At 38.8% G+C, this 27005-nt stretch overlaps 1 protein-coding gene across 1 annotated transcript in view; it reads left to right on the top strand.

Moving 5' to 3' along the window:
* C1H11orf65 (chromosome 1 C11orf65 homolog) overlaps positions 1-27005 on the top strand; it is a 79177-nt gene that overhangs the window by 31561 nt on the left and 20611 nt on the right. The window contains exons 4-6 of the mRNA XM_008020747.3: positions 19699-19752; positions 19885-20085; positions 21287-21417. Of these exons, the coding sequence (XP_008018938.1) occupies positions 19699-19752; positions 19885-20085; positions 21287-21417 (386 nt within the window). The remainder of the gene's footprint in view (positions 1-19698; positions 19753-19884; positions 20086-21286; positions 21418-27005) is intronic.

Below are 27005 nucleotides of genomic sequence, written 5' to 3'. Positions count from 1 at the left end.
AGTTGTATTCCTAGGTATTTTATTCTTTTTGTAAGTTGTGAATGGGAGTTCACTCATGATTTGGGTCTCTATTATTGGTATATAGGAATGCACATTGATTTTGTATACTGAGACTTTGCTGAAGTTGCTTATCAGCTTAAGGAGATTTGGGGCTGAGACAATGGGGTTTTCTTAATATACAGTCATGTCATCTGCAAACAGAGACAATTTGACTTCCTCTCTACCTATTTGAATACCCTTTATTTTTTTCTCTTGCCTGATTGCTCTGGCCAGAACTTCCAATACTATGTTGAAAAGGAGTGGTGAGAGAGGGCATCCTTATCTCATCCAGATTTTGCCCATTCAGTATGATATTGGCTGTGGGTTTGTCATAAATAGCTCTTATTATTTTGAGATATGTTCCATGAATACCTAGTTTATTGAAAGTTTTTAGCATGAAGGGGTGTTGAATTTTATCAAAGGCCTTTTCTGCGTCTATTGAGATAATCACGTGGTTTTTGTCATTGGTTCTGTTTGTGTGATGGATTACATTTATTCATTTGTGTATGTTGAACCAGCCTTGTATCCCAGGGATGAAGCTGACTTGATTGTGATGGATAATCTTTTTGATGTGCTGCTGGATTCGGTTTGCCAGTATTTTATGGAGGATTTTTGCATCGATGTTCATCAGGGATATTGGCCTGAAATTTTCTTTTTTGGTTGTGTCTCTGCCAGGTTTTGTTATCAGGATGATGCTGGCCTCATAAAATGAGTTAGGGAGTAGTCCTTTTTCTGTTGTTTGGAGTAATTTCAGAAGGAATGGTACCAGCTCCTCTTTGTACCTCTGGTAGAATTCAGCTGTGAATCCATCTGGTCCTGCGATTTTTTTGGTTGGTAGCCTATTAATTACTGCCTCAATTTCAGAACTTGTTTTTGGTCTATTCAAGGATTCGACTTCTTCCTGGTTTAGTCTTGGGAGGGTGTGTGTGTCCAGGAATTTATCCATTTCTTCTAGATTTTCTAGTTTATTTGCAAAGAGGTGTGTATAGTATTCTCTGATGGTAGTTTGTATTTCTCTGGGATCAGTGGTGATAGCACCTTTATCATTTTTTATTGTATCTATTTGATTCTTCTGTCTTCTTTATTAGTCTGGCTAATGGTCTATTTTGTTAATCTTTTCAAAAAAAAAAAAAAAGCTCCTGGATTCACTGATTGTTTGAAGTCTTGTGTCTCTATTTCCATCAGTTCTGCTCTGATCTTAGTTATTTCTTGTCTTCTGCTAGCTTTTGAATATGTTTGCTCTTGCTTCTCTAGTACTTTTAATTGCGATGTTAGGGTGTCGATTCTAGATCTTTCCCGCTTTCTCCTGTGGCCATTTAGTGCTATAAATTTCCCTCTAAACACTGCTTTAGCTGTGTCCCAGGGATTCTGGTATGTTGTGTCTTTGTTCTCATTGGTTTCAAATAACTTATTTATTTCTACATTTGTTTCATTATTTATCCAGTAGTCATTCAGGAGCAAGTTGTTCAGTTTCCATGTAGTTGTGCAGTTTTGAGTGAGTTTTAAAATCCCGAGTTGATTGCAGTGTGGTCTGAGAGACTGTTAGGATTTCCGTTCTTTTGCATTTGCTGAGGAGTGTTTTACTTCCAATTAGGTGGTCGATTTAGAGTAAGTGTGATGTGATGCTGAAAAGAATGTATCTTTTGTTGCTTTGGGGTGGAGAGTTCTGTAGATGTCTATTACGTCTGCTTGGTCTAGAGCTGAGTTCAAGTCCTGAATATCCTTGTTAATTTTCTGTCTCGTTGATCTGTCTAATATTGACAGTGGGGTGTTAAAGTCTCCCACTATTATTGTGTGGGAGTCTAAGTCTCTTTGTAGGTCTCTAAGAACTTGCTTTATGAATCTGAGTGCTCTTGTATTGGGTGCATATGTATTTAGGATAGTTAGCTGTTCTTGTTGCATTGATCCCTTTACCATTATGTAATGCCTTTCTTTGTCTTTTTTGATCTTTGTTGGTTTAAAGTCTGTTTTATCAGAGACTAGGATTACAACCGCTGCTTTTTTTTTTTTTTTTTTTTTTTTGGTTTCCATTTGCTTGGTAAATATTCCTCCATCTCTTTATTTTGAGCCTACCTGTGTCTTTGCATGTGAGATGGGTCTTCTGAATACAGCACCCCCAGTGGGTCTTGACTCTCTCCAATTTGCGAGTCTGTGTCTTTTCATTGGAGCATTTAGCCCATTTACATTTAAGGTTAATATTGTTACTGTGTGAATTTGATCCTGTCATTATGATGCTAGCTGGTTATTTTGCCCATTAGTTGATGCAGTTTCTTCATAGTGTTGATGGTCTTTACGATTTGGTATGTTTTTGCAGTGGCTGGTACCAGCTTTTCCTTTCCATATTTAGTTCTTCCTTCAGGAGCTCTTGTAAGGCAGGCCTGGTGGTGACAAAATCTCTCAGCATTTGCTTATCTATAAAGGATTTTATTTCTCCTTTGGTTATGAAGCTTAGTTTGGCTGGATATGAAATTCTGGGTGGAAAATTCTTTTCTTTAAGAGTGTTAAATATTGGCCCCCACTCTCTTCTGGCTTGTAAGGTTTCTGCAGAGTGATCCGCTGTTAGTCTGATGAACTTCCCTTTCTAGGTAACCCGACCTTTCTCTCTGGCTGCCCTTAACATTTTTTCCTTCATTTCAACCTTGGTGAATCTTTGATGTTTACATGTTTGGGGTTGCTCTTCCTGAGGAGTATCTTTGTGGTGTTCTCTGTATTTCCTGAATTTGAATGTTGGCCTGTCTTGCTAAGTTGGGGAAGTTCTCCTGAATAATACCCTGAAGAGTGTTTTCCAGCTTGGTTCCATTTTCCCTGTCACTTTCAGGTACATCAATCAAATGTTGATTTGGTCTTTTCACATAGTCCCATATTTCTTGGAGCATTTGTTCATTCCTTTTCATTCTTTTTTCTCTAATCTTGTCTTCATGCTTTATTTCATTAAGTTGATCTTCAATCTCTGATATCGTTTCTTCCGCTTGATCGAGTCAGCTATTGATACTTGTGTATGCTTCATGAAGTTCTCATGCTGTGTTTTTCAGCTCCATCAGGTCATTTATGTTCTTCTCTAAACTGGTTATTCTCGAGAGCAATTCCTATAACCTTTTTTTAAGGTTCTTAGCTTCCTTGCATGGGTTAGAACATGCTCCATTAGCTCGGAGGAGTTTGTTATTATCCACCTTCCAAAGCCTACTTCTGTCAATTCGTCAAACTCATTCTCCGTCCAGTTTTGTTCCCTTGCTGGCGAGGAGTTCTGATAGTTTGAAGGAGAAGAGGTGTTCTGGTTTTTGAAATTTTCCGCCTTTTTGTGCTGGTTTTTCCTCATCTTTGTGGATTTATCTACCTTTGGTCTTTGATGTTGGTGACCTTCGAATGGGGTTTCTGTGTGGACGTCCTTTTTGTTGGTGTTGATGCTGTTCCTTTCTTTTTGTTAGTTTTCCTTCTAACAGACCTCTCTGCTGCAGGTCTGCTGGAGTTTGCTGGAGGTCCACTCCAGACCCTGTTTACCTGGGTATCACCAGTGGAGGCTGCAGAACAGCAAAGATTGCTGCCTGTTCCTTCCTCTGGAAGCTTTGTCCCAGAGGGGCACCTGCCAGATGCCATCCAGAGTTCTCCTGTATGAGGTGTCTGTCAACCCCTGCAAGGAGGTGTCTCCCAGTCAGGAGGCACGGGGGTCAGGGTCCCACTTGAGGAGGCAGTCTTTCCCTTAGCAGAGCTCGAGCACTGTGCCGGGAGATCCTCTGCTCTCGTCAGAGCTGGCAGGCAGGGACGTTTAAGTCTGCTGAAGCTACACTAACAGCCACCCCTTTCCCCAGGTGCTCTGTCACAGAGAGATGGGAGTTTTATCTATAAGCCCCTGACTGGGACTGCTGCCTATCTTTCAGAGATGTCCTTCCCAGAGAGGAGGAATCTAGAGGCAGTCTGGCTACAGTGGCTTTTTGGCACTGTAGTGAGCTCTGCCCAATTCAGACTGCCTGGCAGCTTTGTTTACACTGTGAGGGGAAAACTGCCTACTCAAGCATCAGTAATGGCAGACACCCCTCCCCCACCAAGCTTGAGCATCCCAGGTCGACTTCAGACTGCTGGACTGGCAGCGAGAATTTCAAGCCAGTGGATCTTAGTTTGCTAGGCTGTGTCTGGGTGGGATCTGCTGAGCTAGAGCGCTTGGCTCTGTGGCTTCAGCCCCTTTTCTGGGGACTGAATGGTTCTGTCTTGCTGGCATTCCAGGTGCCACTGGGGTATGAAAAAAACTGCAGCTAGCTTGGTGTCTGCCCAAAGGGCTGCCCAATTTTGTGCTTGAAACCCAGGGTCCTGTTGGCATAGGCACCTTAGGGAATCTCTTGGTATGCGGGTTGGGAGCATCGTGCGAAAAGTGTAGTATCTGGCCGGAATGCACAGCTGGTGCTTTTTTTTTTTTTTTTTTTTTTTTTTTTGTTTTGAGACGGAGTCTCGCTCTGTCGCCCAGGCTGGAGTGCAGTGGCGCAATCTCGGCTCACTGCAAGCTCCGCCTCCCGGGTTCACGCCATTCTCCTGCCTCAGCCTCCCGAGTAGCTGGGACTACAGGCGCCCGCCAACGCGCCCGGCTAATTTTTTCTATTTTTAGTAGAGACGGGGTTTCACCATGATCTCGATCTCCTGACCTTTGTGATCCGCCCGCCTCGGCCTCCCAAAGTGCTGGGATTACAGGCGTGAGCCACCGCGCCCGGCCCAGCTGGTGCTTTTTATAACCTTTTCCAACTCCAAGGTTATAAAAATATTCTGTTATACAAGATTTATTGATTTGCCTTTTATACTTAGATCTACAGTCCACCTGGGATTGACCTTTGTGTATGGTGTGAGGTACAGGTCAACATTTTTTTTTTTTTGAGACAGAGTCTTGCTGTGTTGCCCAGGGTGGAGTCCCGTGGTGCTATCTTGGCTCACTGCAACCTCCACCTCCCACGTTCAAGTGATTCTCCTGCCTCACCCTCTCTAGTAGCTGGGACTACAGGTGCCCGGCACCACACCCGGCTAATTTTTTGTATTTTTAGTAAAGACAGGGTTTCACTGTGTTAGCCAGGATGGTCTCCATCTCCTGACCTCATGATCCGCCCACCTTGGCCTCTGAAAGTGCTGGGATTACAGGTGTGAGCCACCATGCCCGGCCCAGGTCAACATTCTCATTCTTCCATGCAGATATCCAAGTGATTAAACACTATTTATTGAAAATACTATCCTGTCCCTACTGTTCTGCAGTGCCACCTTTAAAATAATTAAATCAGGTGGCCATTTATGTATTGGTCTGTTCCAATGGTCTGTTTTTCTACTATTGTCGTAACTATTACAGCTTTATAGCAATCCTATTAAATGATAGAGAAGACACCCAATCTTACAATTCTTCTTCAAGAAAACACTCCAGGCTATTCTTGAATGCTTTTTATTTCCACATAAATCTTTGAATTAGCTTGTCTATTTCCACACCAAAATAAATCTGTTGGAGAAATGAAAATTGTAGAGTAAGGAGTTCTAAGAATAACTGTCGGCCGGTGCCGTGGTTCACGCCTATAATCCCAGCACTTTGGGAGGCTGAGTCGGGTGGATCACGAGGCCAGGAGTTCGAGACCAGCCTGGCCAACATAGTGAACCCTGTCTCTACTAAAAATACAAAAATTAGCCGGGCATGGTGGCATGCACCTGTAGTCCCAGCTACTCGGGAGGTTGAGGCAGGAGAATCGCTTGAACCAGGGAGGCAGAGGTTGCAGCGAGCTGAGATTGTGCCACTGCACACCAACCCGGGTGACAGTGTGAGACTTCATCTCAAAAAAAAAAAAAAAGAATAACTGTCAAAATCAACTTTATTGGAACTCTGGAGTCTAATTAAAAACTTAGAGCAACCAGAGGAGTGCTTTTAATGAAGAAAAAGGCTACTAAACTTTAAGAAAGCAGGGTGGTGTTTTTGCCTACCCATGAAACATCCCTTGTTCTCCAGCTTGGCAGCAGCCATAGAAACAAAGGCCCCTATTCCTGGTGTGGCTTACTGGGGCCAGAGTGCAAAATACAGAACGTGTCCTCAAAAATTGTGGTTATGTTTTTTTGTTTGTGTGTTTGTTTTTGTGTGTGTGTGTGTGTGTGTGTGTGTTTGTGTGTGTGTGTCTTTGTTTTTGAGATGGAGTCTTGCTCTGTCACCCAGACTGGAGTGCAGTGTCGCGATCTCGGCTCACTGCAACCTTTGCCTCCCAGATTCAAGTGATTCTCCTGCCTCAGCCTCCCAAGTAGCTGGGATTACAGGTGCCACCACCACACTCAGCTAATTTTTTTTTTTTGTATTTTTAGTAGAGACAGGGTTTCACCATGTTGGCCAGGCTGGTCTCGAACTCCTGACCTCAGGTGATCCCCTCATCTCGGCCTCCCAGAGTTCTGGGATTACAGGTGTGAGCTATTGCACCTGGCCTGGTTGTGCATTTTGATCTGTCTGGCAGTTCCCTGAGGAACCTGCACAGAGACTTGCCTTTATTTCACCCCTCTCCATGCCATCACAGGGATGGGCCAGCTTATGGGATTTAAAATCGTTTACAACCTGCAGCCACCTCAGGCAATAGATGGCAGACAAGGCAAGGACTGGCAAACCTAAAAATCTAGGTAGTATGAAGCTGAGGAAAAAGATACATGGGGATGTCTGAACAAATAGAGATTATCAAAAAAGAGAAAGATGACTAGTGCTTGCCAGGTGTTGGGGGTAGGGTGAAGGAAGTGACTGCTTGATAGATATGGGGTTTCCTTTTGCAGTGATGAAAATATTGTGGAAGTAGTGGCTGTACAATACGAAAGTACTAAATGTCACCATTGGTTAATTTATGTTGTGTGCATTTTTACCAAAATAAAACACATTTTTAAAGTCTGTTGGAATTTTGGTCAGGTGCGGTGGCTCACACCTGTAATCCCAGCACTTTGGGAGGCTGAGACAGGAGGATCACTTGAGCTCAGAAGTTTGAGACCAGCCAGGGCAACATAGTGAGACCCCATCTCTACAAAAAATAAAAAATTAAATTAGAAGTCTTTTGAAATGTTGATTAGGATTGTATTGAATATTTAGCTCATTTTGAGGAAAACCGATACGACAATACTGAGAGCTCTAATTCATGAACATTTGTGGGAAATAGGGATAGGCTGCTTAGATCCCTCTTTAAGAAGGATTCACTACCCAATCTCAGGGACTGCAGTCCACAGACAGCCTCCAGCTGTGAGAATCTTCAGTGTATACCCTAACTGCAAAAAACTGCCTGATGCTAGGTCAACCCTTTCCAGGGAATCCCACATCCAGTGACTGAGCAGAGGGTGGTGGGTGAGGAGATGGGTCTAGAAGCCATTGTGATGTGCATCAACTCTTTTGGCAGTATTCACTTTAGAGGTCCCAGCAGGATTGGCCCAGGCTTTGTGTGGCTTACATTGCAGTTCAAACTCTTTTTCTGCCTAGTTCTTCTTCCCTCCCCTTTCTTCCATAGGTATTGAGCCCTAATAAACCTGTGGCACTCAAACTTCATATAAGCATCTTCTTTTGGTAAACCTAATTTAAAATATTATTTAGTTCTTCTAAATTTTCTCTCAACAAATGCTTTATAGTTTTCTATAGAGAGGCCTTACATCTCTTTTGTTAGGTTTATAACTTGCTTTTTAATGCTCCTATAAATGGTAATTACAAAATTTTTATTTTCTTATTTTTGATGCTATTATGTAGAAAGACAATCAATTTTTGTGTATTAGCTTTGTTCCCAACAACTTTGCAATCCTCATTTATTAATTCTAATAATGTGTACATTGATTATTTTGGATTTTCAATATAAACAATCATGACATCCTCAATGAGTTTGTTTTTCCCTTTTCAAGCACAATACATTTTATTTCTTTTGCTTGCCAATATACACTGGCTGGAGTCTTCAGTAATGGTGAATAGAAGTGATAACCACTGTCTTATTCTGGATTTCAGAGGGAAGGATCAATATTTCATCATTAAGTATGAGGTGTGCTATTTTTGTTTGTTTGTTATAGAATCCTTTTATCTGATTAAGGAAGTTTCCTTCTATTCCTGTTGAGCTAAAAGAATTTTTTAATTTTGTTTTTAGAGGCCAGGTCTCACTCTGTTACCCAGGCTGGAGTGCAGTGGTGCCATCATAGCTCACTACAGCCTCAACCTCGTGGGCTCAAGTGATCCTTCCACCTCAACCTCCCAAGTAGCTGGGACCCCAGGTGTGGGCCACCATGCCCAACTAATTTTTTAAAAGTTTTTTTGTAGAGACAGAGTCTTCTTATGTTGCCCAGACTGGTCTCAAATTCTTGTCCTCAAGCAATCCTCCTGCCTTGCTTGGCCTTTGAAAGTGCTAGCATTATAGACATGAGCCACCGTGCCCAGACAAGAGTTTTTTTAGAAATCCAAGAACAGATGCTAAATTTCATGAGACCTTTTTTGCTTTAATTAAGGTACTATTTTTCTTTTGTTCTTATTTTTTGTTTGAATGTTAAATCTTCTTAGCATTCCTAGAATAGGTACATTTTGGTTATAATTATCTTATCCCTTTGAAATATCACTGAATTTAGGTTGCTAATATTTGGTATAAATATTTGCATCTGTGTTTCTGCAGCACATGTAATTTACTGTCTCTGTCAGATTTTGGTATCACATTTAACTGACCTCCTAAGACAAATTGGGAATGTTTCTACTCTGTTTACTTTCTGAATTTCTTTTTCACATTGTTATTTTGTCCTTAAATGTACTTTGTAAGGATTTACTCATAAAGCCATCTGTGCTAGGAGTTTTCTCCATGAAAAGATTTTAAATTACAATTTAGAATTATAGTTCTATTTCTATTTTGTATTTCTTCTGTGCTAGCTTTGATAAGTTATATTTTTCTAGGAAGTTTTCATATAAATTTTCAAATTTATTAGCTTAAAATTATTCATAATACCTCTTATGATCTTTCTAATGTCTTAGAATCTGCAATAGTTATCTTTAGTTTATTCCTAGTATTAGTTATTTGCGTCTCCTCTTTTTATTCTTGAGCAGTCTCTTTGGAGTTTATTACTTTTGTTAGTCTTTTCCAAAAACAATTTTTTAGCTTTGTTGTTTCTTTGTATTGTTCATTTGTGTCCTACCTCATCATTTTCTGCTGTTTATTATTTCCTTCTTTATATTTTCTTTGAATCTTGTTTGCTGTTGTTTTTCTAACTTTTTGAAATGGATGCTGAATTTACTGATTTGTAGCCTTTTCTGGTATATGTATTTAAGGACATAAATTTTTATCTAAGAATGGTTTTAGTTGCAGCTTACAAGTTTTGATATGTCATATTTTCATATCAAATTCAATTTAAAATATTTTAAAATTTCTACTTTATTTCAGTTATTTAGAATTGTACTTTTAAATCCCTAGACATTTGGAAATTAGCCAGTTATCTTTTTGTCCTCAGCCCTTATCTTGATTATGCTGTACTTTCAATCCTCTGTTAATTGTCTATTTTTTTATAAATTTTTATCTGTACTTGAAAAGAATGTATGTTTTCTAGTTATTGAGCATAGTATTGCATGGATGTCAGTTAGGTCAAGTTTTTCAGTTATGTTGATCAAATCTTCTATAGCCTTACTGAATATTTTTGTCTAGTTATACTATCAGTTACTGAAAGATATGTATTAAAAGCTTGCACTATGACTGAATATATGTCTATTTTTCTGGTAGTTTATATATATTTGAGACCATGTTATTAAGTGAATACTTAAGGTTATCATATCTTTCTTGAATTGAACCTTTTATCATTGTAAAGTGTATCCCTTAAGGTCTCAAATTTCTGGTATTAATACAACCACACCAACTGTCTCTTTTTTTTTTTTTTTTAACAAATCAGAAAGTTTTATTGGCAATAATATTGTGTTTCCTTTTTTTATTATCATACTTTAAGTTTTGGAATACATGTGCAGAATGTGCATGTTTGTTACATAGGTATACACATGCCATGGTAGTTTGCTGCACCCATCAACCTGTCATCTACATTAGGTATTTTTCCTAATGCTATCCCTCCCCTAGCCCTCCACCCCCCGACAGACCCCGGAGTGTGATGTTCCCCTCCCTGTGTCCATGTGTTCGTTCTCACTGTTCAACTCCCATTATGAGTGAGAACATGTGCACACCAGCTGTCTCTTATTTGCATGGTATATCTTTCCTGTTATTTTACTTCCAACATTCTGAATCTTTACATTTTTGCTGTGTCTTTTTGTAGGCAGCAGGGGTTTTGTTTGCTTGTTTGTTTGTTTGTTTGAGACAGAGTCTCGTTCTGTTGCCCAGGTTAGAGTGAAGTGGCAGTATGTATCTCAGCTCACTGCAACCTCCACCTCCCGGGTTCAAGCATTTTTGTGCCCCAGCCTCCCCAGCAGTTGGAATTACAGGCATGCGCCACCACACCCAGCTAATTTTTTGTATTTTTAGTAGAGATGGGGTTTTGCCACGTTGCCCAGGCTGGTCTCAAACTCCTGAACTCAGGCAGTCCTCCCACCTCAGCCTCCCAAACTGCTAGGATTACAGGCGTGAGCCTCCATACCTGACCTGGCAGCAGGTTGTTAGCTAACATTTTTTATCCAGTAAGATACTCTTTGTCTTTTGTCATAACATTTACTTTATTCACATGTAATTACTGATATTTGGGAATTTAAATCTACCCTGTTACTATTTACTCTGTTTATGTCTCAGACGTTTTACATTCTTTTTCAACATGTTATGGCCTTCTATGGGAATGAGTCTTTTTTGTTTTATATTTTTCTCTATATATTATCATTCTTTTACACTTATTCAAGAGATTGCAACATGCATATTTGACTTATGAAATCATATATAGTTTTGCATTTTTATCTTCTCCCAGACAATGCACTTATTTCTCATTATCCCCTTTGACTTATATACTCTGGCTGTTGTACTTTTAAATTCTCTATTGATGGATCTGATGGTAAGAGTACATTTAATTCAATAAGAAGCTGCCAAACTTTTTCCAAAGTTGCTGTGCCATTTTGCATTCCCACCAGCAAAGAATTACCGCTCCACATCCTTGCCAGCATCTAGTGTTGTCAGTATTTGAATTTGGTCCTTCTAACAGGTGTATAGAGGTATCTCATTGTTTTTGTTTTGTTGTTGTTTTGAGATGGAGTCTCTGTCACCCAGGCTGGAGTGCAGTGGCACAATCTCGGCTCATTGCAACCTCTGCCTCCCAGATTCAAGTGATTCTCCTGCCTCAGTGTCCTGAGTAGCTGGGATTCACACCCCATCACACCCGTCTAATTTTTGCATTTTTAGTAGAGACAGGGTTTCACCATGTTAGCCATGGCTAGTCTCAAACTCCTGACCTCAAGTGATCCACCTGCCTCAGCCTCCCAAAGTGCTGTGATTGCAGGCTTGAGCCACTATGCCTGGGCCCTCATTGTTGTTTTAATTTGTAATTCCCTAATGACATACAACGCTGACCATCTTTTCATATGCTTATGTGTCGTCTGTATATCTTCTCTAGTGAGATAGCTTTACAGGTCCTTTGCCCATTTTTAATTCAGATTGTTTGTTTTCTTATAGTGAAGGTTAAAGAGTTCTTTGTATATTTTAAATACCAGCCCTTTATCAGATTTGTGTTTTGCAAGTATTTTCTTCCCAGTTTATGACTTGTCTTTTCATTATCTTAATGCCCTTCATTGAGTACAACTTTTTAATGAAGTCCATCCTATCTATTATGCTTTTGGTGTTATGTCTAAAAAGTCATTACCAAAGCCAAGCTCACCTAGATTTCCTCCTGTGTTATCTTCTAAGAGTTATACAGTTTTGCATTTGATATTTAAGTTTTCATCCATTTTCAGTTACTGTTTTGTGAAAGGTGTAAGATCTTTGTCGAGATTTTTTTTTTTTCTTGAACGTGGATTCCCACAATGTCCAAATGGTGTTCCAGCACCATTTGTTGAAGACTATTCTTTCTCCACTAAATTGCCTTTGCTCCTTTGTCGGAGAATAGTTAACTATGTTTGTGTGGGTCTGTTTCTGGGCTCTCTGTTCTGTTCCGTTGATTTATTTGTCTGTTCTTTTACCAGTACCACACTGTCTTGATTATTGTAGTTTCATGGTAAGTCTTGAAGTTGGGTAGTGTCAATTCTCCAACTTTGTTGTTCACCTTCAATATTGTAATGGCTATTCTGGGTCTTTTGCCTTTCCACTTAAAATTTATAATCAGTTTGTCCTTATACATAAAATAAGTTCCTGGGATTTTGATTGAGATTGCATCGAATCTATAGATCAAGAAAGAAGGGAAGAGCAGACATCTCGACAATATTGAGTCTTCCTATTCGGGTGTATGGAATCTCTCTCCATTCATTTAAATCTTCTTTGATTTCCTTTATCACAGTCTTGTAGTTTCCCTCATATCGATTTTGATATATTTTGTTAGATTTATACCTAAGTGTTTTACTTTTTTGGCTGCTGATATAAATGACATTGTGTTTTAAAATTTCAAATTCCGGTTGCTTATTGCTGGTTTATAATAAAGCAGTTGATTAGTGTATTAACCTTGTGATTCATTGGGATTTTTTAACATAGACAATCATGTCATCTGTGAACAAAGACAATTCTTTTTCCCCCTTCTCAATCTGTGTACTTTTCATTTTCCTTTCTTGTTTTATTGCATTAGCTAGGACTTCCAGTGTGATGTTGAATAGAAAAGGTGAGGGGACATCTTTGTAGGAAAACATTTAGTTTCTCACCATTAAGTATGATGTCAAGTGTATGTTTCTTATAGATATTATTAAGTAGAGGAGGTTCCCCTCTAGTCGTAGTTTGCTAAAGTTTTTATCATGAATGGGTGTTGGATTTGTGCTAAAATTTGTTTATTATCCTTTTTAGTGTCCATGCAATCAGTAGTGATGACTTGTATTTTTCTTCTTTTTTTTTTCACCATTTTCATTCTTTCCAAATTTTATTCCAAAAAAAAGGGGATGTGTGTGGAAGATTAAGATGTCCATGAAGAGTAACCCATAATCATGACAATAAAGTATTCAATTAGACAGAAATGACAAGGACCATTTCTGATATTAGTAATGTGTAATATCTGTCTTTTTTTCTTAGTTACCCTACCCAGGAGCTTACCAATTTTATTGATCTTTTCAAACCAGCTTTTTGTTTCTTTTCTCTCTAGATTTCTTGTTATCAATTTCATTGATTTCTGCTCTAATCTTTATTATTTATTTTCTTCTGCTTGCTTTGAATTTAATTTGCTTTGCTTTTCTAGTCCCTCAAGGCAGAACATTAGATTATTTCATTCAGATCTTTTTTGTTTTTTAATATACACATTCAGTACTATAAATTTTCCTGTAAGCTCTGTTTTTGCTGAATCCCTCAAATTTTAGTCAGTTGTATTTTCATTTTCATTTATTTCAAAGTATTTTTAACTTCTCTTCAGGCTCTTTATTTGACCTACTTGTTATTTAGAAGTGTGTTATTTAATTTTCAAGTTTTGGAGTTTTCCAGCTATCTCTCTGTTACTGATTTCTAGTTTAATACTATTGAGGTATGAGAGTATATTTTGTATGATTTCTATTCCTTTTAAATTTGTTAAGATAGGCCCATATATGACAAATCCACAGCTACTATTGTACGGAATAGGGAAAAGTTGAAAGCACTTCCTGTAAGAACTGGAAAAAGACAAGGATGCTCATTATTACCACTCCTATTCAGGACAGTATTGAAGTCCTAGCCAGAGCAATCAGGCAAGAGAAGGAAATAAAAGGCGTTCAAATGGGAAAATAAGAAGTCAGAGTCTCTTTTTTTTACTGATGACATGATCTTATATATATATCAAATATTCTGACATAGAAGTGGGTGCTAAAAATGTATCCACATGAACATAGAGAGTGGAGTGATAGACAATGGAGAGTTGGAATGATGAGCTGGTTGGAGGGAAGTGGAGGATGAGAAATTAGTTAATGGATACAATGTACATTAATTGGGTGATAGATACTCTAAAAGTCCTGACTTGACCACTCTGCATTCTATGTTTGTAACAAAATTGTACATGTACTGCATAAATTTTTACAAATAAAAAAATGTGTTAAGGTGTGTTTTATGGCCCAAAACGTGGTCTGTCTTGCCAAATAATTTGTCTGTGCTTGAGAAGAATATGTATTCTGTTGTTAAAAGAAGTGTTTTATAAATGTCAATTGGATCCAGTTAATTTATGCTGCTGTTCAGTTCAATTATGGCCTTACTGGTTTTCTGCCTTGCTGAATCTGTCAATTACCGATAGAGGGTTATTGAAATCTCCAATTATAATAGTAAATTACTATATTTTTTCTTGCAGTTTTATCAGTTTTTGCTTCACATATTTTGCTGCTTTGTTGTTAAGTACTTACATTATCATCATGTAATGCTCCATTTAGTCCTGACAATTTTCCTTGATCTGAATTTGGCCTTGTCTGAAATTATTAGTATAGCAGTTTGGCTTTCATTCTATTAGTACCATACGTCTTTCTTCTTTCTTCTTTCTTCCTCTTCGATAAAGCCTCACTCTGTTGTCCAGGTTGGAGTGCGGTGGTGTCATAATGGGTCACTGCAGCCCTTGACCTCCCAGGCTCAAGTGATCCTCCCGCCCAAGCCTCTGAAGTAGCTGGGACTACTAGTGCATGCCACCACACCCAGCTAATTTTAAATTTTTTTGTGTGGAGTCAGAGTCTCACTATATTGCCCAGGTTGGTCTTTGTTCTTTTCTTTATTATTAATCTGTGTCTTTATATTTAAAGTGGGTTGCTTGTGGATAACATATAGTTGGGTCTTGATTTTTTATTCACTCTGACAGTCTCTGATATGTCCTTTTTAATTGGTATAGGTAGATCATTGACATTTAAAGTTGTTGATGTAGTTCAATTAATATTTATTCTATTTGTAATTGTTTCCTGTTTGTTGCTATTTTTTTTTTCTATATTCCTTTCTTTTTCTGCCTTCTCTGGTTTTAAGTGAGCATTTTATATGATTTCATGTGTATGTTTTACATGTAAATAGACTAAAGAACCCAAATGAAAGCAAAGGTTGTCAGACTGACAAAAACCCTATCTATAATTTTTAGGCATACTTTAAACCATAAGAATAGAAAACAATAAGAATAAGACAATGGAAAAATATACATCATGCAAACTTTAATTAAAAGAAAGTCAGACCAGGCACAGTGGCTCACGCCTATATTCCCAACACTTTGGGAGGTCGAGGTGGGTGGATAACTTGAGGTCAGGCATTCGAGACCAGCTTGGCCAACATGGTGAAACCCTGTTTCTACTAAAAATACAAAATTTAGTCAGGCAAAAGTTAGTCCCAGCTACTCAGGAAGCTGAGGCAGGAAAATCACTTGAACCCAGGAGGGGGAGGTTGCAGTGAGCTGAGATCACACCACTGCACTCCAGCCTGGATGACAGAGTGAGACTCCATCTCAAAAAAAAAAAAAAAAAAAGAAAATCAGTGTCATTATGTCAGTATTGGACAAATTAAGCTTTAAGGGATAAAGTTTGTGAGCTATAAAGAGGGCAGTTTCATAATGATAGAGTAAGTTCAACAGAAAAATATAAAAATTCTGTACTTATAAGACAAAAATTTACATAATTACCAGAAGAAATATAGTAATCATCAAGCATAGTCAAAGATTTTAACACAACTCTCTTAGTAACTGATAGAAACAAGCATACAAAAAACTTTAGTACACATATTGTAGATTTTAAATTCTTTACCTGATTGATATATAGAGAGAACACTGTTACTGCTTTTGCAACACTGCAAAATGTCTGAAGTTCTGCAAAAGTAATGTTGTTTTTAAGTGCATAGAAAATGTTTCCCATAATAGATCACATGCTTGGATTTAATGAAAGTCTCAACAAATTTCCAAGGTTTGAAATCACAGAGAATGTTTTCTAGTCTCAGTGGAATTAAACAAAAAATTAATGAGAGTACAGAAGTAGAAAACCACCAAATTTTTGCGAATTAAGCACGAGATTAAATAATCTATGGATTAAAAGAGAAAATTAGAATATATTTTATACTAAGTCATAATGAAAATATGACATCAAAACTTGTGGAATGTATCTAAAGTAGAGCTCAGACAGAAATTTATGCCTCTAAATGCAAATATTAGAAAATAAGAAAAATTAAAAATCAGTTTACCAAGTTTATACTTCAAGCTAGAAAAAGATAACCAAATTAATCCCAAAGAAAGTAAAAGGAAGGGGGCCGGGCATGGTGGCTGATGCGAGTAATCCCAGCAGTTTGGGAGGCTGAAGCAGGGGGATCACGAGGTTAGGAGTTTGAGACCAGCCTGACCAACATGGTGAAACCCCGTCTCTACTAAAACTACAAAAAAATTAGCTAGTCGTGGTCGTGCACGCTTCTGATCCCACCTACTCAGGAGGCTGAGGTAGGAGAATCGCTTGAACTCAGGAGGCAGAGGTTGTAGTGAGCCAAGATCGGACCACTGCACCCCAGACTAGGCGACAGAGCAAGACTCTGTCTCAAAAAAAAAAAAAAAAAAAAAAAAAAAACCAGAAAAAAAAAAAACAGTAAAAGGAAGGAAATAGTGAAGATAAAATCAGGTATCAATGAATAGAAAGTAGAAGTGGCTGGCAGGGTGGTTTACACCTGTAATCCCAGCACTTTGGGAAGCCAAGGTGCACAGATCGCTTGAGCCCAGGAGTTTGAGACCAGCCTGGGCAACATGGAGAAACCCCTTACCTACAAAAAATAAAAAAAAAAGTAGCCTGTCACGGTGGTGCATGCCTGTAGTCCCAGCTACTTGGAATGGTTAGGTAGAAGGATCAGTTGAACCGGCGAGGTTGAGGCTGCATTGAACCATGATGGTGCCACTATGCAAGTAAAAGCCAGTTGGTTCACTGAATAGGTTAATAAAATTGATAAACCACTAGCATGACTGATAGATCCATATGGCCAATAAGCATATGCAAGGTGCTCAGCATGGTTAGTCATAAGAAAATACAAATAAAAACTACAGTGAGCTACCATTATAACCCCACCAGAATGGCTAAAATTAGAAGGATTGACAGTACCAAATGTTGATAAGGAGACAGAGCAACCAGAACTCTCATATATTGCTGGTACGGGGTTGTTACAAAAATTTGGAAAACTCTTTGGTAGTCACTAGTACAGCAAATTACAGATGCTCCTTGGCTTATGGCAGTGTTATGTTAAGATAAACTCATCGTAAAGTGAAAATATCATAAGTAAAAACTGCATTAAATACACCTAACCTGCCAAACATAACTTACCAGTTTAACTTAGTCTATACTGTAGAGCAGCAGTCCTAACTTTTTGGTGCCAGGGACTGGTTTAGTGGAAGATAATTTTACCACAGACTTGGGATATGGAGGATGGTTTTGGGATGAAATTGTTCCACTGCAGATCACCAGGCATTAGATTCTCATAAGGCGTGTGCAACCTAGATCCTGTGCATGTGCAGTTCACAAGTGGGTTTGTGTGCCTGTGAGAATCTAATGCTGCTGCTGATCTGACAGGACGGGGAGCTCAGGCAGTAATGCTCCTGCTGCTCACCTCCTTCTGTGCGGCTCAGTCCTAACAGGCCACAGACTGGTACCAGTCCATGGCCTGGGGTTTGGGGACCCCTGTTGTAGAGTATCAGTTGTTTACCCTCATGATCATGTAACTGACTGGAAGCTGTGGCTTACTGCCACTGCCCAGCATCACGACAAGAGCATCATACCACATATTGCTAGCCTGGGAAAAGATCAAAATTCAAAATTTGAAGTGTGATTTCTGCTGAATGCATATCACTTTCACACCATTGTAGTCAAAATTGTAAGTTGAACCACTGTAAGTTGGGGCCATCTATATACTTATGTACCATATATACCTCATGACCTCTCATATTTCATTTCTGGGTATGTAACAAAGAGAAATGATTGCTATAACCCACAGAAGACATGAAAATGAATGTTCACAGTAGTTTTATTCATTTTTACCCAAAACTAGAGACATATCAAATGTCCAACAATAATATAAATTGTCATATATTCTGTTATATGATGGAATGGTAGATAGCAGTGAAAAAGAACTGACTGCTGCTATCTACAACTACATACATGAATCTTAGAGATTTACCACAGATGCATGTTGAGCAAAAGAAGCCAAGCACAAGAGAGTACAATACATATGTAAAAATTCATGGAGCTGTACACTTAAGATCTGTCCACCTTAGTGAAAAAATGTGTATATGTATGTTATTACAGTTCAAACACAGAAAATAGGTTTTACAACAGGATCTCACACTTCATATTTGAATTCATAAAATTTTTAGTCAAGAGAATATTATTCGGCAAAATTAATGTTGTCTTTAAGATTCTACAGTTTGAATAGCATCTATTTTCTGATCTAACCTAATATGATCAGGAGACCAGATTGAACTGCCTTCCGATAAAGGACCAAGAATTTTTTTCTCTACTTTCCATTTGGTGCAGCATACCAAACTAAAATCTAGAAAACCTATTATATACAATTCTTACATTATTTATTTTATTTTATTTTATTTTATATATTTATTTATTGAGATGGAGTCTCTGTCACCCAGGCTGGAGTGCAGTGGTGCAATCTCTGCTCACTGCAGCCTCCACCTCCCCAGTTCAAGCGATTCTCCTGCCTCAGCCTCGAGAGTAGCTGGAATTAACAGGCACCCAACACCACACCCAGCTAATTTTTGTATTTTTAGTAGAGACGGGGTTTTACTATGTTGGCCAGGCTGGCTTCAGAACTCCTTACCTCAAACAATGCACCCTCCTCAGCCTCCCAAAGTGTTGGGATTACAGGTGTGAACCACCATGCCTAGCTGAGAATTTTAAACATGGATTTTTAAATTTAACAATAGCTAATTAGAAAAGGTCATCTACTGTTGAATTTAGGTTGCTCAGTCATAATTTTTTCTTTGAATTTACCTGTAAGATAATATTTTATATGTAATATTTGATGACTTATTTAAAAGTTAAATTTTACGAGTAAAAAATTACTTGGCTTTTATGTTTATATATTGTATAAAGAGGAAACAGTTTGGTATCATTTTTTCATTTACCATAGATGCTGTGTTAGTTATTGATGTCCGTAAGAAATTAAGTACTTAGCTTATAAAATATTTACTAATTACAAAAAAATTTTTTTAAATGGCTGAGCACCTTGGCTCATGCCTGTAATCTCAGCACTTTGGGAGGCCAAGACAGGAGTATCAGTTGAGGCCAAGAATTCGAGACCAACCTGGCAACATAGACTCTTGTCTCTACATGAAAAAAAAAAAAAATACAAAATTAACCAGGCATGGTGGTGCATACCTGTAGTCTCAGCTATTTGGGAGGCTGAGATGGGAGCGTCGCTGGAGCCCAAGAGGTTAAGGCTGCAGTGAGCTGAGATTGTGCCACCACACTCCAGCCTGGGCAACAAAGTGAAGTCCCATCTCAAAAAAATTTTTTAAACAATTTTTCTAATTTAAAATTGATTGTCTGAGGTTGGTGCACTTGACCTATTTCCTAAATAGTCAATATTTAGCAATTATTTAAAATAATAGAATGAGAAGTAGTGAATTGATACATACAGAATCCTGAAGAATAATATATAAGAATGATATATTTTCTTATAGGCAGAGCTTCTAGATGCTGCTGCTGGCATTCATGTGCGATTCAGATTAGGTGGAGTAAGTATGGATGAATGCTTATTTAGTAGTTTTAAAGCACATTTTTATGAAATTGAAACAATGTAATTTTTTAAATGTAAAACATTTTTGTAGTTAACATTACAATGGTTCTTTGAACTTTTCCATCTATAGGTTAAATTTCCACCTGATATATACTATAAGATTTTTACTCACAGACCTATTGAAGATCTGTGTGCTAACAGCCCTAGAAATTATGCAAAACTTCCAGCAAAGCATACATCTCATAATAAAAATGATCATCTTCAGGAAGAGGATCATAGTGGCTGGTATCATCGTATAGAAAACAATGGCTGGAGGCCAGTTTCTGATACAGTAAGAAAAATGTTAATTTTTAATCTTATGTATTTAGAAACCCATTTGTATTTAATTTTAAAATAAATTTTAAAATTATTTTTTAAAATAATAAATCCTAGTAATTTAATTGATACATTTTGCTTAAGTTAGCTACTCGGGGGTTGCTAATAATACTTCAAGGCACAGCAATTTATCTTTTTATTACATTTAATTTTACTTCTAATTATCCACTTTGAATCTAGGCCATCTTTAGATACTCTCTGGTACTCAGCAGATTATATACTCAGTATGCGGATTGTAGAATGTGGTATGTTGAACATATTAACACTAAATATGGCCAGGCACTGTGGCTCATGCCTGTAATCCCAGCACTTTGAGCTGAGATGGCACCACTGCACTCCAGCCTGGGCAACAACGGAGTGAGACTCTGTCTCAAAAAAAAACAAAAAACAAAAAACAAAAAAACAAAAGAATATACCAAGTATGAAAAATAAAAATGATCAAGGTATGAATTCATTCATTTGTTTAATAAACTATTGCGTATCAACCATATACCAGACATTGTTCTGGATGCAGGGGATAGACTTAAGTAGTTTGCCTTTCAATTAGGGAGACAGTCAGGTAAACAGGATATTTCAGTGCAGTGTAGTAAATATGTTAAGTGGTTTTATAAGGGCAAATATATAGTGTTTGGAAGGATTAACAAACTCTCCTTATTATCTAGGGTATGTGTGATAGAGCAGGGGGATGAATATAGACAACTGGAGGGTGAATATAGACAACCAGTTAGGAGAAAGTGTCATAACAGAGAAACCACAAAGTCTTAGGACATGGTACAGGGACTTCTGCATTCCTGAAGGGTGGCTGTACTCCTTGAGAATTAGAGTCATCAAAAGCCATCAGCACTAAGAGTAGGTCAGGTCTATTCATATGAGAAGATGAGACACTCTTAGAATATATCTGTTTATCCATTCAACAAATACTTATTAAGTACCTCAGTACACTAGTACTTTGTTGGTCTATCTGTAGCATGTGCTTCTGAAGGCTGAGTGTACTACTCACCCATCACTTAATTAGAAATACCTTGAAAGTATCTATCCTCTCCTCTGTTTCTGTCTTGGCATATTCCTACTGAACACACAGAAGTTCTTTTCTATTGCCAGATAACCTCACAATCAATATTTCAACATTTTGTATATTCATTTTTGTTTCTCAATAGTTTTGGCTATCTACTGACAGTATAGTGGTAGAAGACAAAAAGGAAAGTGAATTCCATTTCTCTAAACTGAAGAGAAGGCAAGACTTGGAAAAGAAAAGAAAACTTAGAAAAATAGAGTGGATGAGGCAAATGTAAGTTGATGAAACACTTACTAAGGAAATATGTAGTACTTGGGGAAAAAAACAAATTTGAAATGAGGTATTGCTCCTCACAAGAGGGCATTAGCTGCAGGGGGTCTGCCCACAGACCCTGACCCAAACAACGAATGAATAAAATGCACACTGACACACAGATATTCTGTTTTGCCCATCCTGCTGAGTGTCCGACTGCCTGCACTCCAAGAGAGGCTTGTCACTGCGGCTGGCCGCCGTCAGCTAGGGAGACTCATATTTATTCATTAAGATTAGTTAACAAAAGCTGAGTCAACGCCATTAGAGGGTAACTGACATTGTGGACTTCCCCAGTAAAAAGTACACATCAAAGGCTTTTCTTAAGACCACATGAGTAAACAAGCTAACTAGATAAAACTTCCCCACATCCCGTTGTTTACTACTTTAAACTTTTTAACTAAAGGTAACGGGACCAGGCCGCCTTCGGCCCGGTCTATTACCGAAGTCATGTGAAAACCCTTAGGCCTTCCAAAAAGGTTTTGTGGCCATCATAACTAATATTTTTCCCAGCAGCCTGATTGAATCCCAACATTGGAGAACTATACCGCCTGATTTCAAGACTTACAAAGCTACTGTAATCATGATATTGTAGTATTGGCATATAGACAGACATATAGGTCAATGGAACAGAATATAGAATTGTGAAATAAACCCCCATGTGGCTGGCCATGGTGGCTCACGTCTGTAACCCCAGCACTTTAGGAGGCCGAGGTAGGCGGATCACGAGGTCGGGAGATCGAGACCATCCTGGCTAACACGGTGAAACCCCGTCTCTAGTTAAAAGAAAAAGAAAAAAATTAGCCGGGAGTAGTGGCGGGCACCTGTAGTCCCAGCTACTCGGGAGGCTGAGGCAGGAGAATGGCATGAACCCGGGAGGCAGAGCTTTCAGTGAGCTGAGATCACACCACTGCACCCCAGCCTGGGCGACAGAGCGAGACTCCTTCTCAGAACAAACAAAAGTATCAAAGACAGAAAGTAGAGGTTACAAGGCTTTTTAAGGCGTTATCTTGGAAGTCACAGCATTTATTCTGCATTCCGTTGGTCAAACTCAAGTCCTAACAGGCCTCAGGGGGTCAAGTAAAAGGTGGGACTCACAGGAAGTTCCATATACATTACAGCTTCACTTGCAGTACAGAGGGGAAGGGAAATCCTTCCGCCAGGATAGAACCTCAAGTAGCATACCTGGTTGTATATTGTGCCTGGAAGAAAAGATGGCCAGAAGTACAGATCTATAGATGGATGGTGACTGATGGTTTGCCTGGATGGTCAGGGATTTGGAAAGAACATGGGTTAGAAAATTGGTGACAAGTGGTCTGGGGAAGAGGTATGTGCAGACTTCTCCAAATGGGCACCAAGTGAGAAGATGCTTGTGTCCTATGTGAGTGCTCACCAAAGAACAATCTCAGCAGAGGAGAATCTTAATAATCAGGTGAGCAAGATGACTCAATTCCTTGGAATCAGTCTTTCCCCACAGCCACTGCTATCCTTGCACTATCCAGCCTGGACGACAGAGTGAGACTCTGTCTCAAAAAAAATAAATAAATAAACCCCCATGTATATTGTTAATTAATTTTCAACAGAGGTGCTAAAGGGAACTTAATTGGGAAAAAATGGTCTTTTCAACAAATTGAATATTCAAATGCAGAAAAATGAAACTTGAGTGTTATCTTACAGTATGTGTAAAATTAACTGAAAAGAGATCATAGATCTAAATATAAGAACAAAAACCATAAAGCATCTAAAAGTAATTGATGGAGAAAATCTTAGTGTCTTTTGTTCTGGCCAAGATTTTTTAAAGAGGAAACAGAAGCTGGGAACTATAAAAAAAAAATTTTAAATTTTACTTCATCAAAATTAAAAGCTTTTGTTCTTTGACGTGTTACAAAAATAAAAATACAAGCCATAGACAGGGATAAAACATTTGCAAAATATATATCTGACAAAGGTCTTGAATCAAGAATATGTAAAAAAACAAAAAACAAAAAACACCTCTCAAACAGTCACATTTTAAAGTGGGCAAAAAATTTGAATAAACACTCCATCAGTGAAGATATATACATAGCAAATTAGCATAACTCAACCAGTGACTATCATTAATCATTAGAGAAGTGCGAACTAAAACGATAATGAGATACCACTACACACCCACTAGAATGACTGAAATAGTCTGTCATGCCAATTGTTGACAAGGATATGGAGCAAATGCCAATTAGTGTGTGTTCTTCAGAAAACAGTTTGGCAGGTTTTTTTTTAAGCAAGTAAACACACCAACTATTCTACCTAGTCATTCCACCCCTACATATTTACCCAATTGAAATAAAAATATGTCCACAGAAAGATTGTATGTGAATATTCATAGCTGGTTTATTTGTCATTGTAATAGCAAAAAACCAGCAACAGCACAAATGTGCATCAGCAGGTGAATGGATAAATAAGTGGTAGGATATCTGCACAAAGGAATACTACTCAGCAGTGCAACAGAATGAACTACTGATACACAGAACGACATGGACAAACCTCAAAATAATGCTGAATGAATTAAATCTGTCAAAAAAGAGTACATACTCTATGATTTCATATACATACAGTTCTAGAAGACATAAATCTGAAGCAACATAAAGCAGATCAGTAGTTGTCTGGAGATAGGAAAGAGGAAAGAGAGAGGGATTCCAGAGGAGTACGAGGAAACTTTGGAGGGTGATGGATAGATTCATTTTTTATGGTAGTGATGGATTTACAGGTATATGGACATGTCAGAACTGTACATTGTACAATTTAAATATGTGTAGTTTATTGTACATCAACCATACATCAGTAAAATAGTAAAATAAAAAAATTTAAAAATCTGTACAGAAAATCAGAAGACCTCCCTGGCAGCTCTGAAGTGGTCCTTTATCTCATAGCCGCAGCATGGGTTGAGGGCAACCCTCGGTTCCATTGCAAGGGTCACAGGATTACAATACCTACAGTACTACCAAATACTGCCAGGTCTATTGCACTAAGATAAGGGGAGAAGAAGTAGAACCCTGAGCCCTGGGATTAGGACATTTGGGCAAACATACACAAGGCTAAGAATCTTGAACTTCCAAAGTGCCTTGTTGGTGTAGGGAACCCTTGCTCTCCCTTTTGAGGGAAGCAGCGCAGCCCTTTTCTGCATAAAAGCCTTTCAGTGACTGCGCTGGCACAGTTGCTACACACACTTATGCTGATTCTCCTCAGGATTCCCCCTCCACTATTTCTCATTGCCTTTAGCTCACAAGGAGATTTGTATTTCAGGACAGCCCAGACAAAGGTACAGGGTCCACTCCAAGAGGAGATCGTTTATAAACCAGAAGTTACAAGAAATTACTAATCTATATTGCCAGGAGTCTCAGAAGCATTGTGTGAGGGTGGATTCTAAGGTTGTTAGATCAAGAGTTGGCTGAGCCAAATTTACTGATATGGCCATACTCACCTGGGATTGTGGATTTAATGTTTTGGCCAGAAATTATGTTAATGGTCTGTTAAGTTAGCTAATCAAAGCCTGATTTAGGTAGAGCCAACCAAAGCTCAACCTTTGCACAATGCTGGAACTTCTCTGGTATACTGTAGTGTAGCAGGATTGATAAGGAATCAGAGAGACTGATGGGATTGAGGAGGATATTTATTATTTTAGGTGTACCGGCCCAGTGGGATTAACATCCAAAGGACTGAGCCCTGAACAGAGAGTTAAGTTACCTTCTAAGCACTTCATGGAGTTGGGGGAGATCTGTGCAGGGGGAAGCATGTTACAGAAGCGAGAAACCATAGTTAATTCAATTAATTGAGACATGCATTACATCATTTCTTACCTTTCAAGGAAAACATGTTTTATGACTTGAGTTTATTTGTCTAGTGACCTTGCAGCTGCACAGCTAGAGAAACAGGGTCTTTACAATGCCTGGGAAAGGAGGAGAGATAAGGCTCACTAGCCAGAGAAAAACAGGCAGTTAATTTTTAAAGCACTCCAGCTCTTTCTCCTTCTCAGAGGGAATTGGGTTTTCTTATGTACAGCTGAGTTTCTATTTACACATTCTTTAATTTTTTTAAATTCCTGTTCCATTAGAAAAAGGATTTCTAAAAGTTCAGGGAATTGTGTGTTTGTTTCTGTTATGTGCAATCTACTAAACCACCACCTAGCCATCACCCCAGGAAGTCCCAGGAGATACCTTTTTCATCAAGCTATGAAGTAATAGCTTGGTGAAGGGAGCAGCATATTTCTTTCTCTCTCTCTCTTTTTTTTTTCCTTTGAGATGGAGTCTGTCACCCAGACTGGAGTGCAGTGGCGCAATCTCGGCTCAGTGCAACCTCTGCCTCCTGGGTTCAAGCAATTCTCCTGCCTCAGCCTCCCGAGAAGCTGGGATAACAGGCATGCACCACCATGCCTGGCTAATTTTTTTGTATTTTTAGTAGAGACAGGATTTCACCATATTGTCCAGGCTGGTCTCGAACTCCTGACCTTGTGATCTGCCTGCCTGGGCCTCCCAAAGTGCTGGGATTACAGGCGTGAGCCACCATGTCTGGCCCAGGAGCAGCATATTTCTTGATGAACTCTGTGGTGGCTGTCCTTTACAAGGCTGGAGATGACAGTAGGGAAAGCTGTGATGGAACTGGTCCCTTTAGTTCACTGGGACTAATGGAACTTTGAAGTGGTTGAGTTCAGGTGATGACACAATTGCAGCGAGGCTTCCAGATGTGGCTTCTTCAACAGAGCAAATCAACACAGCGCCAGGTACCTGGTATGCTGCAGCTGACCTGGCAAATATGTTCTTTCCCATCCCGATCACTAAGCAATAGGAGAAGCAGTCTGCATTTTCATGGAAAGAACAGAGTGTGTTTTTACATCTTGCTCCCAAAAATATATCAGCTTTCCTGCTCTTGTCCCCAGGGGCTTGTACATCTGTTTCCATAGAACATTATGCCTGTCCATTACATTGATGACCTTACCTTGATTGGATGTGGTGAGCAGAAAATAACAGCTCCTTGGTGGCTTAGTAGGACAAATGCACACTAAAAGGAGGCAGATAAACTTTGCAAAAAGTTAAGGATCTGGCATATAATTGAAGCTTAAAGACATTTGAGATATTCTTTCATAAATGAGAGACAAGTTACTGTACATTATACTGTCCATCTTGAAGAAGCACAACGCTTAGAGGCCGTCTCTCGATTTGAGAGCTAATGTATGACATATTTTGGGGATGCTGCTCCAACCTCTTTACTAGGTGATCTAATAAAGCAGACTGGCTCCAGTGGGACATGGAGCAAGAAAGAGGTGTGTGGCAGATCCACAATGTGGTCAAGCTGCCCTACAACTTGGGCTTTATGGCCCAGCAGTCCCAACAGCATTAAAAATGTCCTTGGTAGTGAAAAACTGTAGAGTCTCTAAAGAGACCTAATGGGAGAATCACAGCACAGACCTCTAGGGTTTAGGAAGAAGGTAATGAATTCCTTCCTCTGCCAGAAGCTATATTCCATTTGAAAATCTGTTCCAGATTGCAGCTGGGTCCTGGTGGAGACTGGATGCTTGATAA

Source organism: Chlorocebus sabaeus, chromosome 1 (genome assembly GCF_047675955.1).
Source record: "Chlorocebus sabaeus isolate Y175 chromosome 1, mChlSab1.0.hap1, whole genome shotgun sequence".
Lineage (NCBI taxonomy): Eukaryota > Metazoa > Chordata > Mammalia > Primates > Cercopithecidae > Chlorocebus > Chlorocebus sabaeus.
This window is presented reverse-complemented; position numbering and strand designations above follow the sequence as displayed.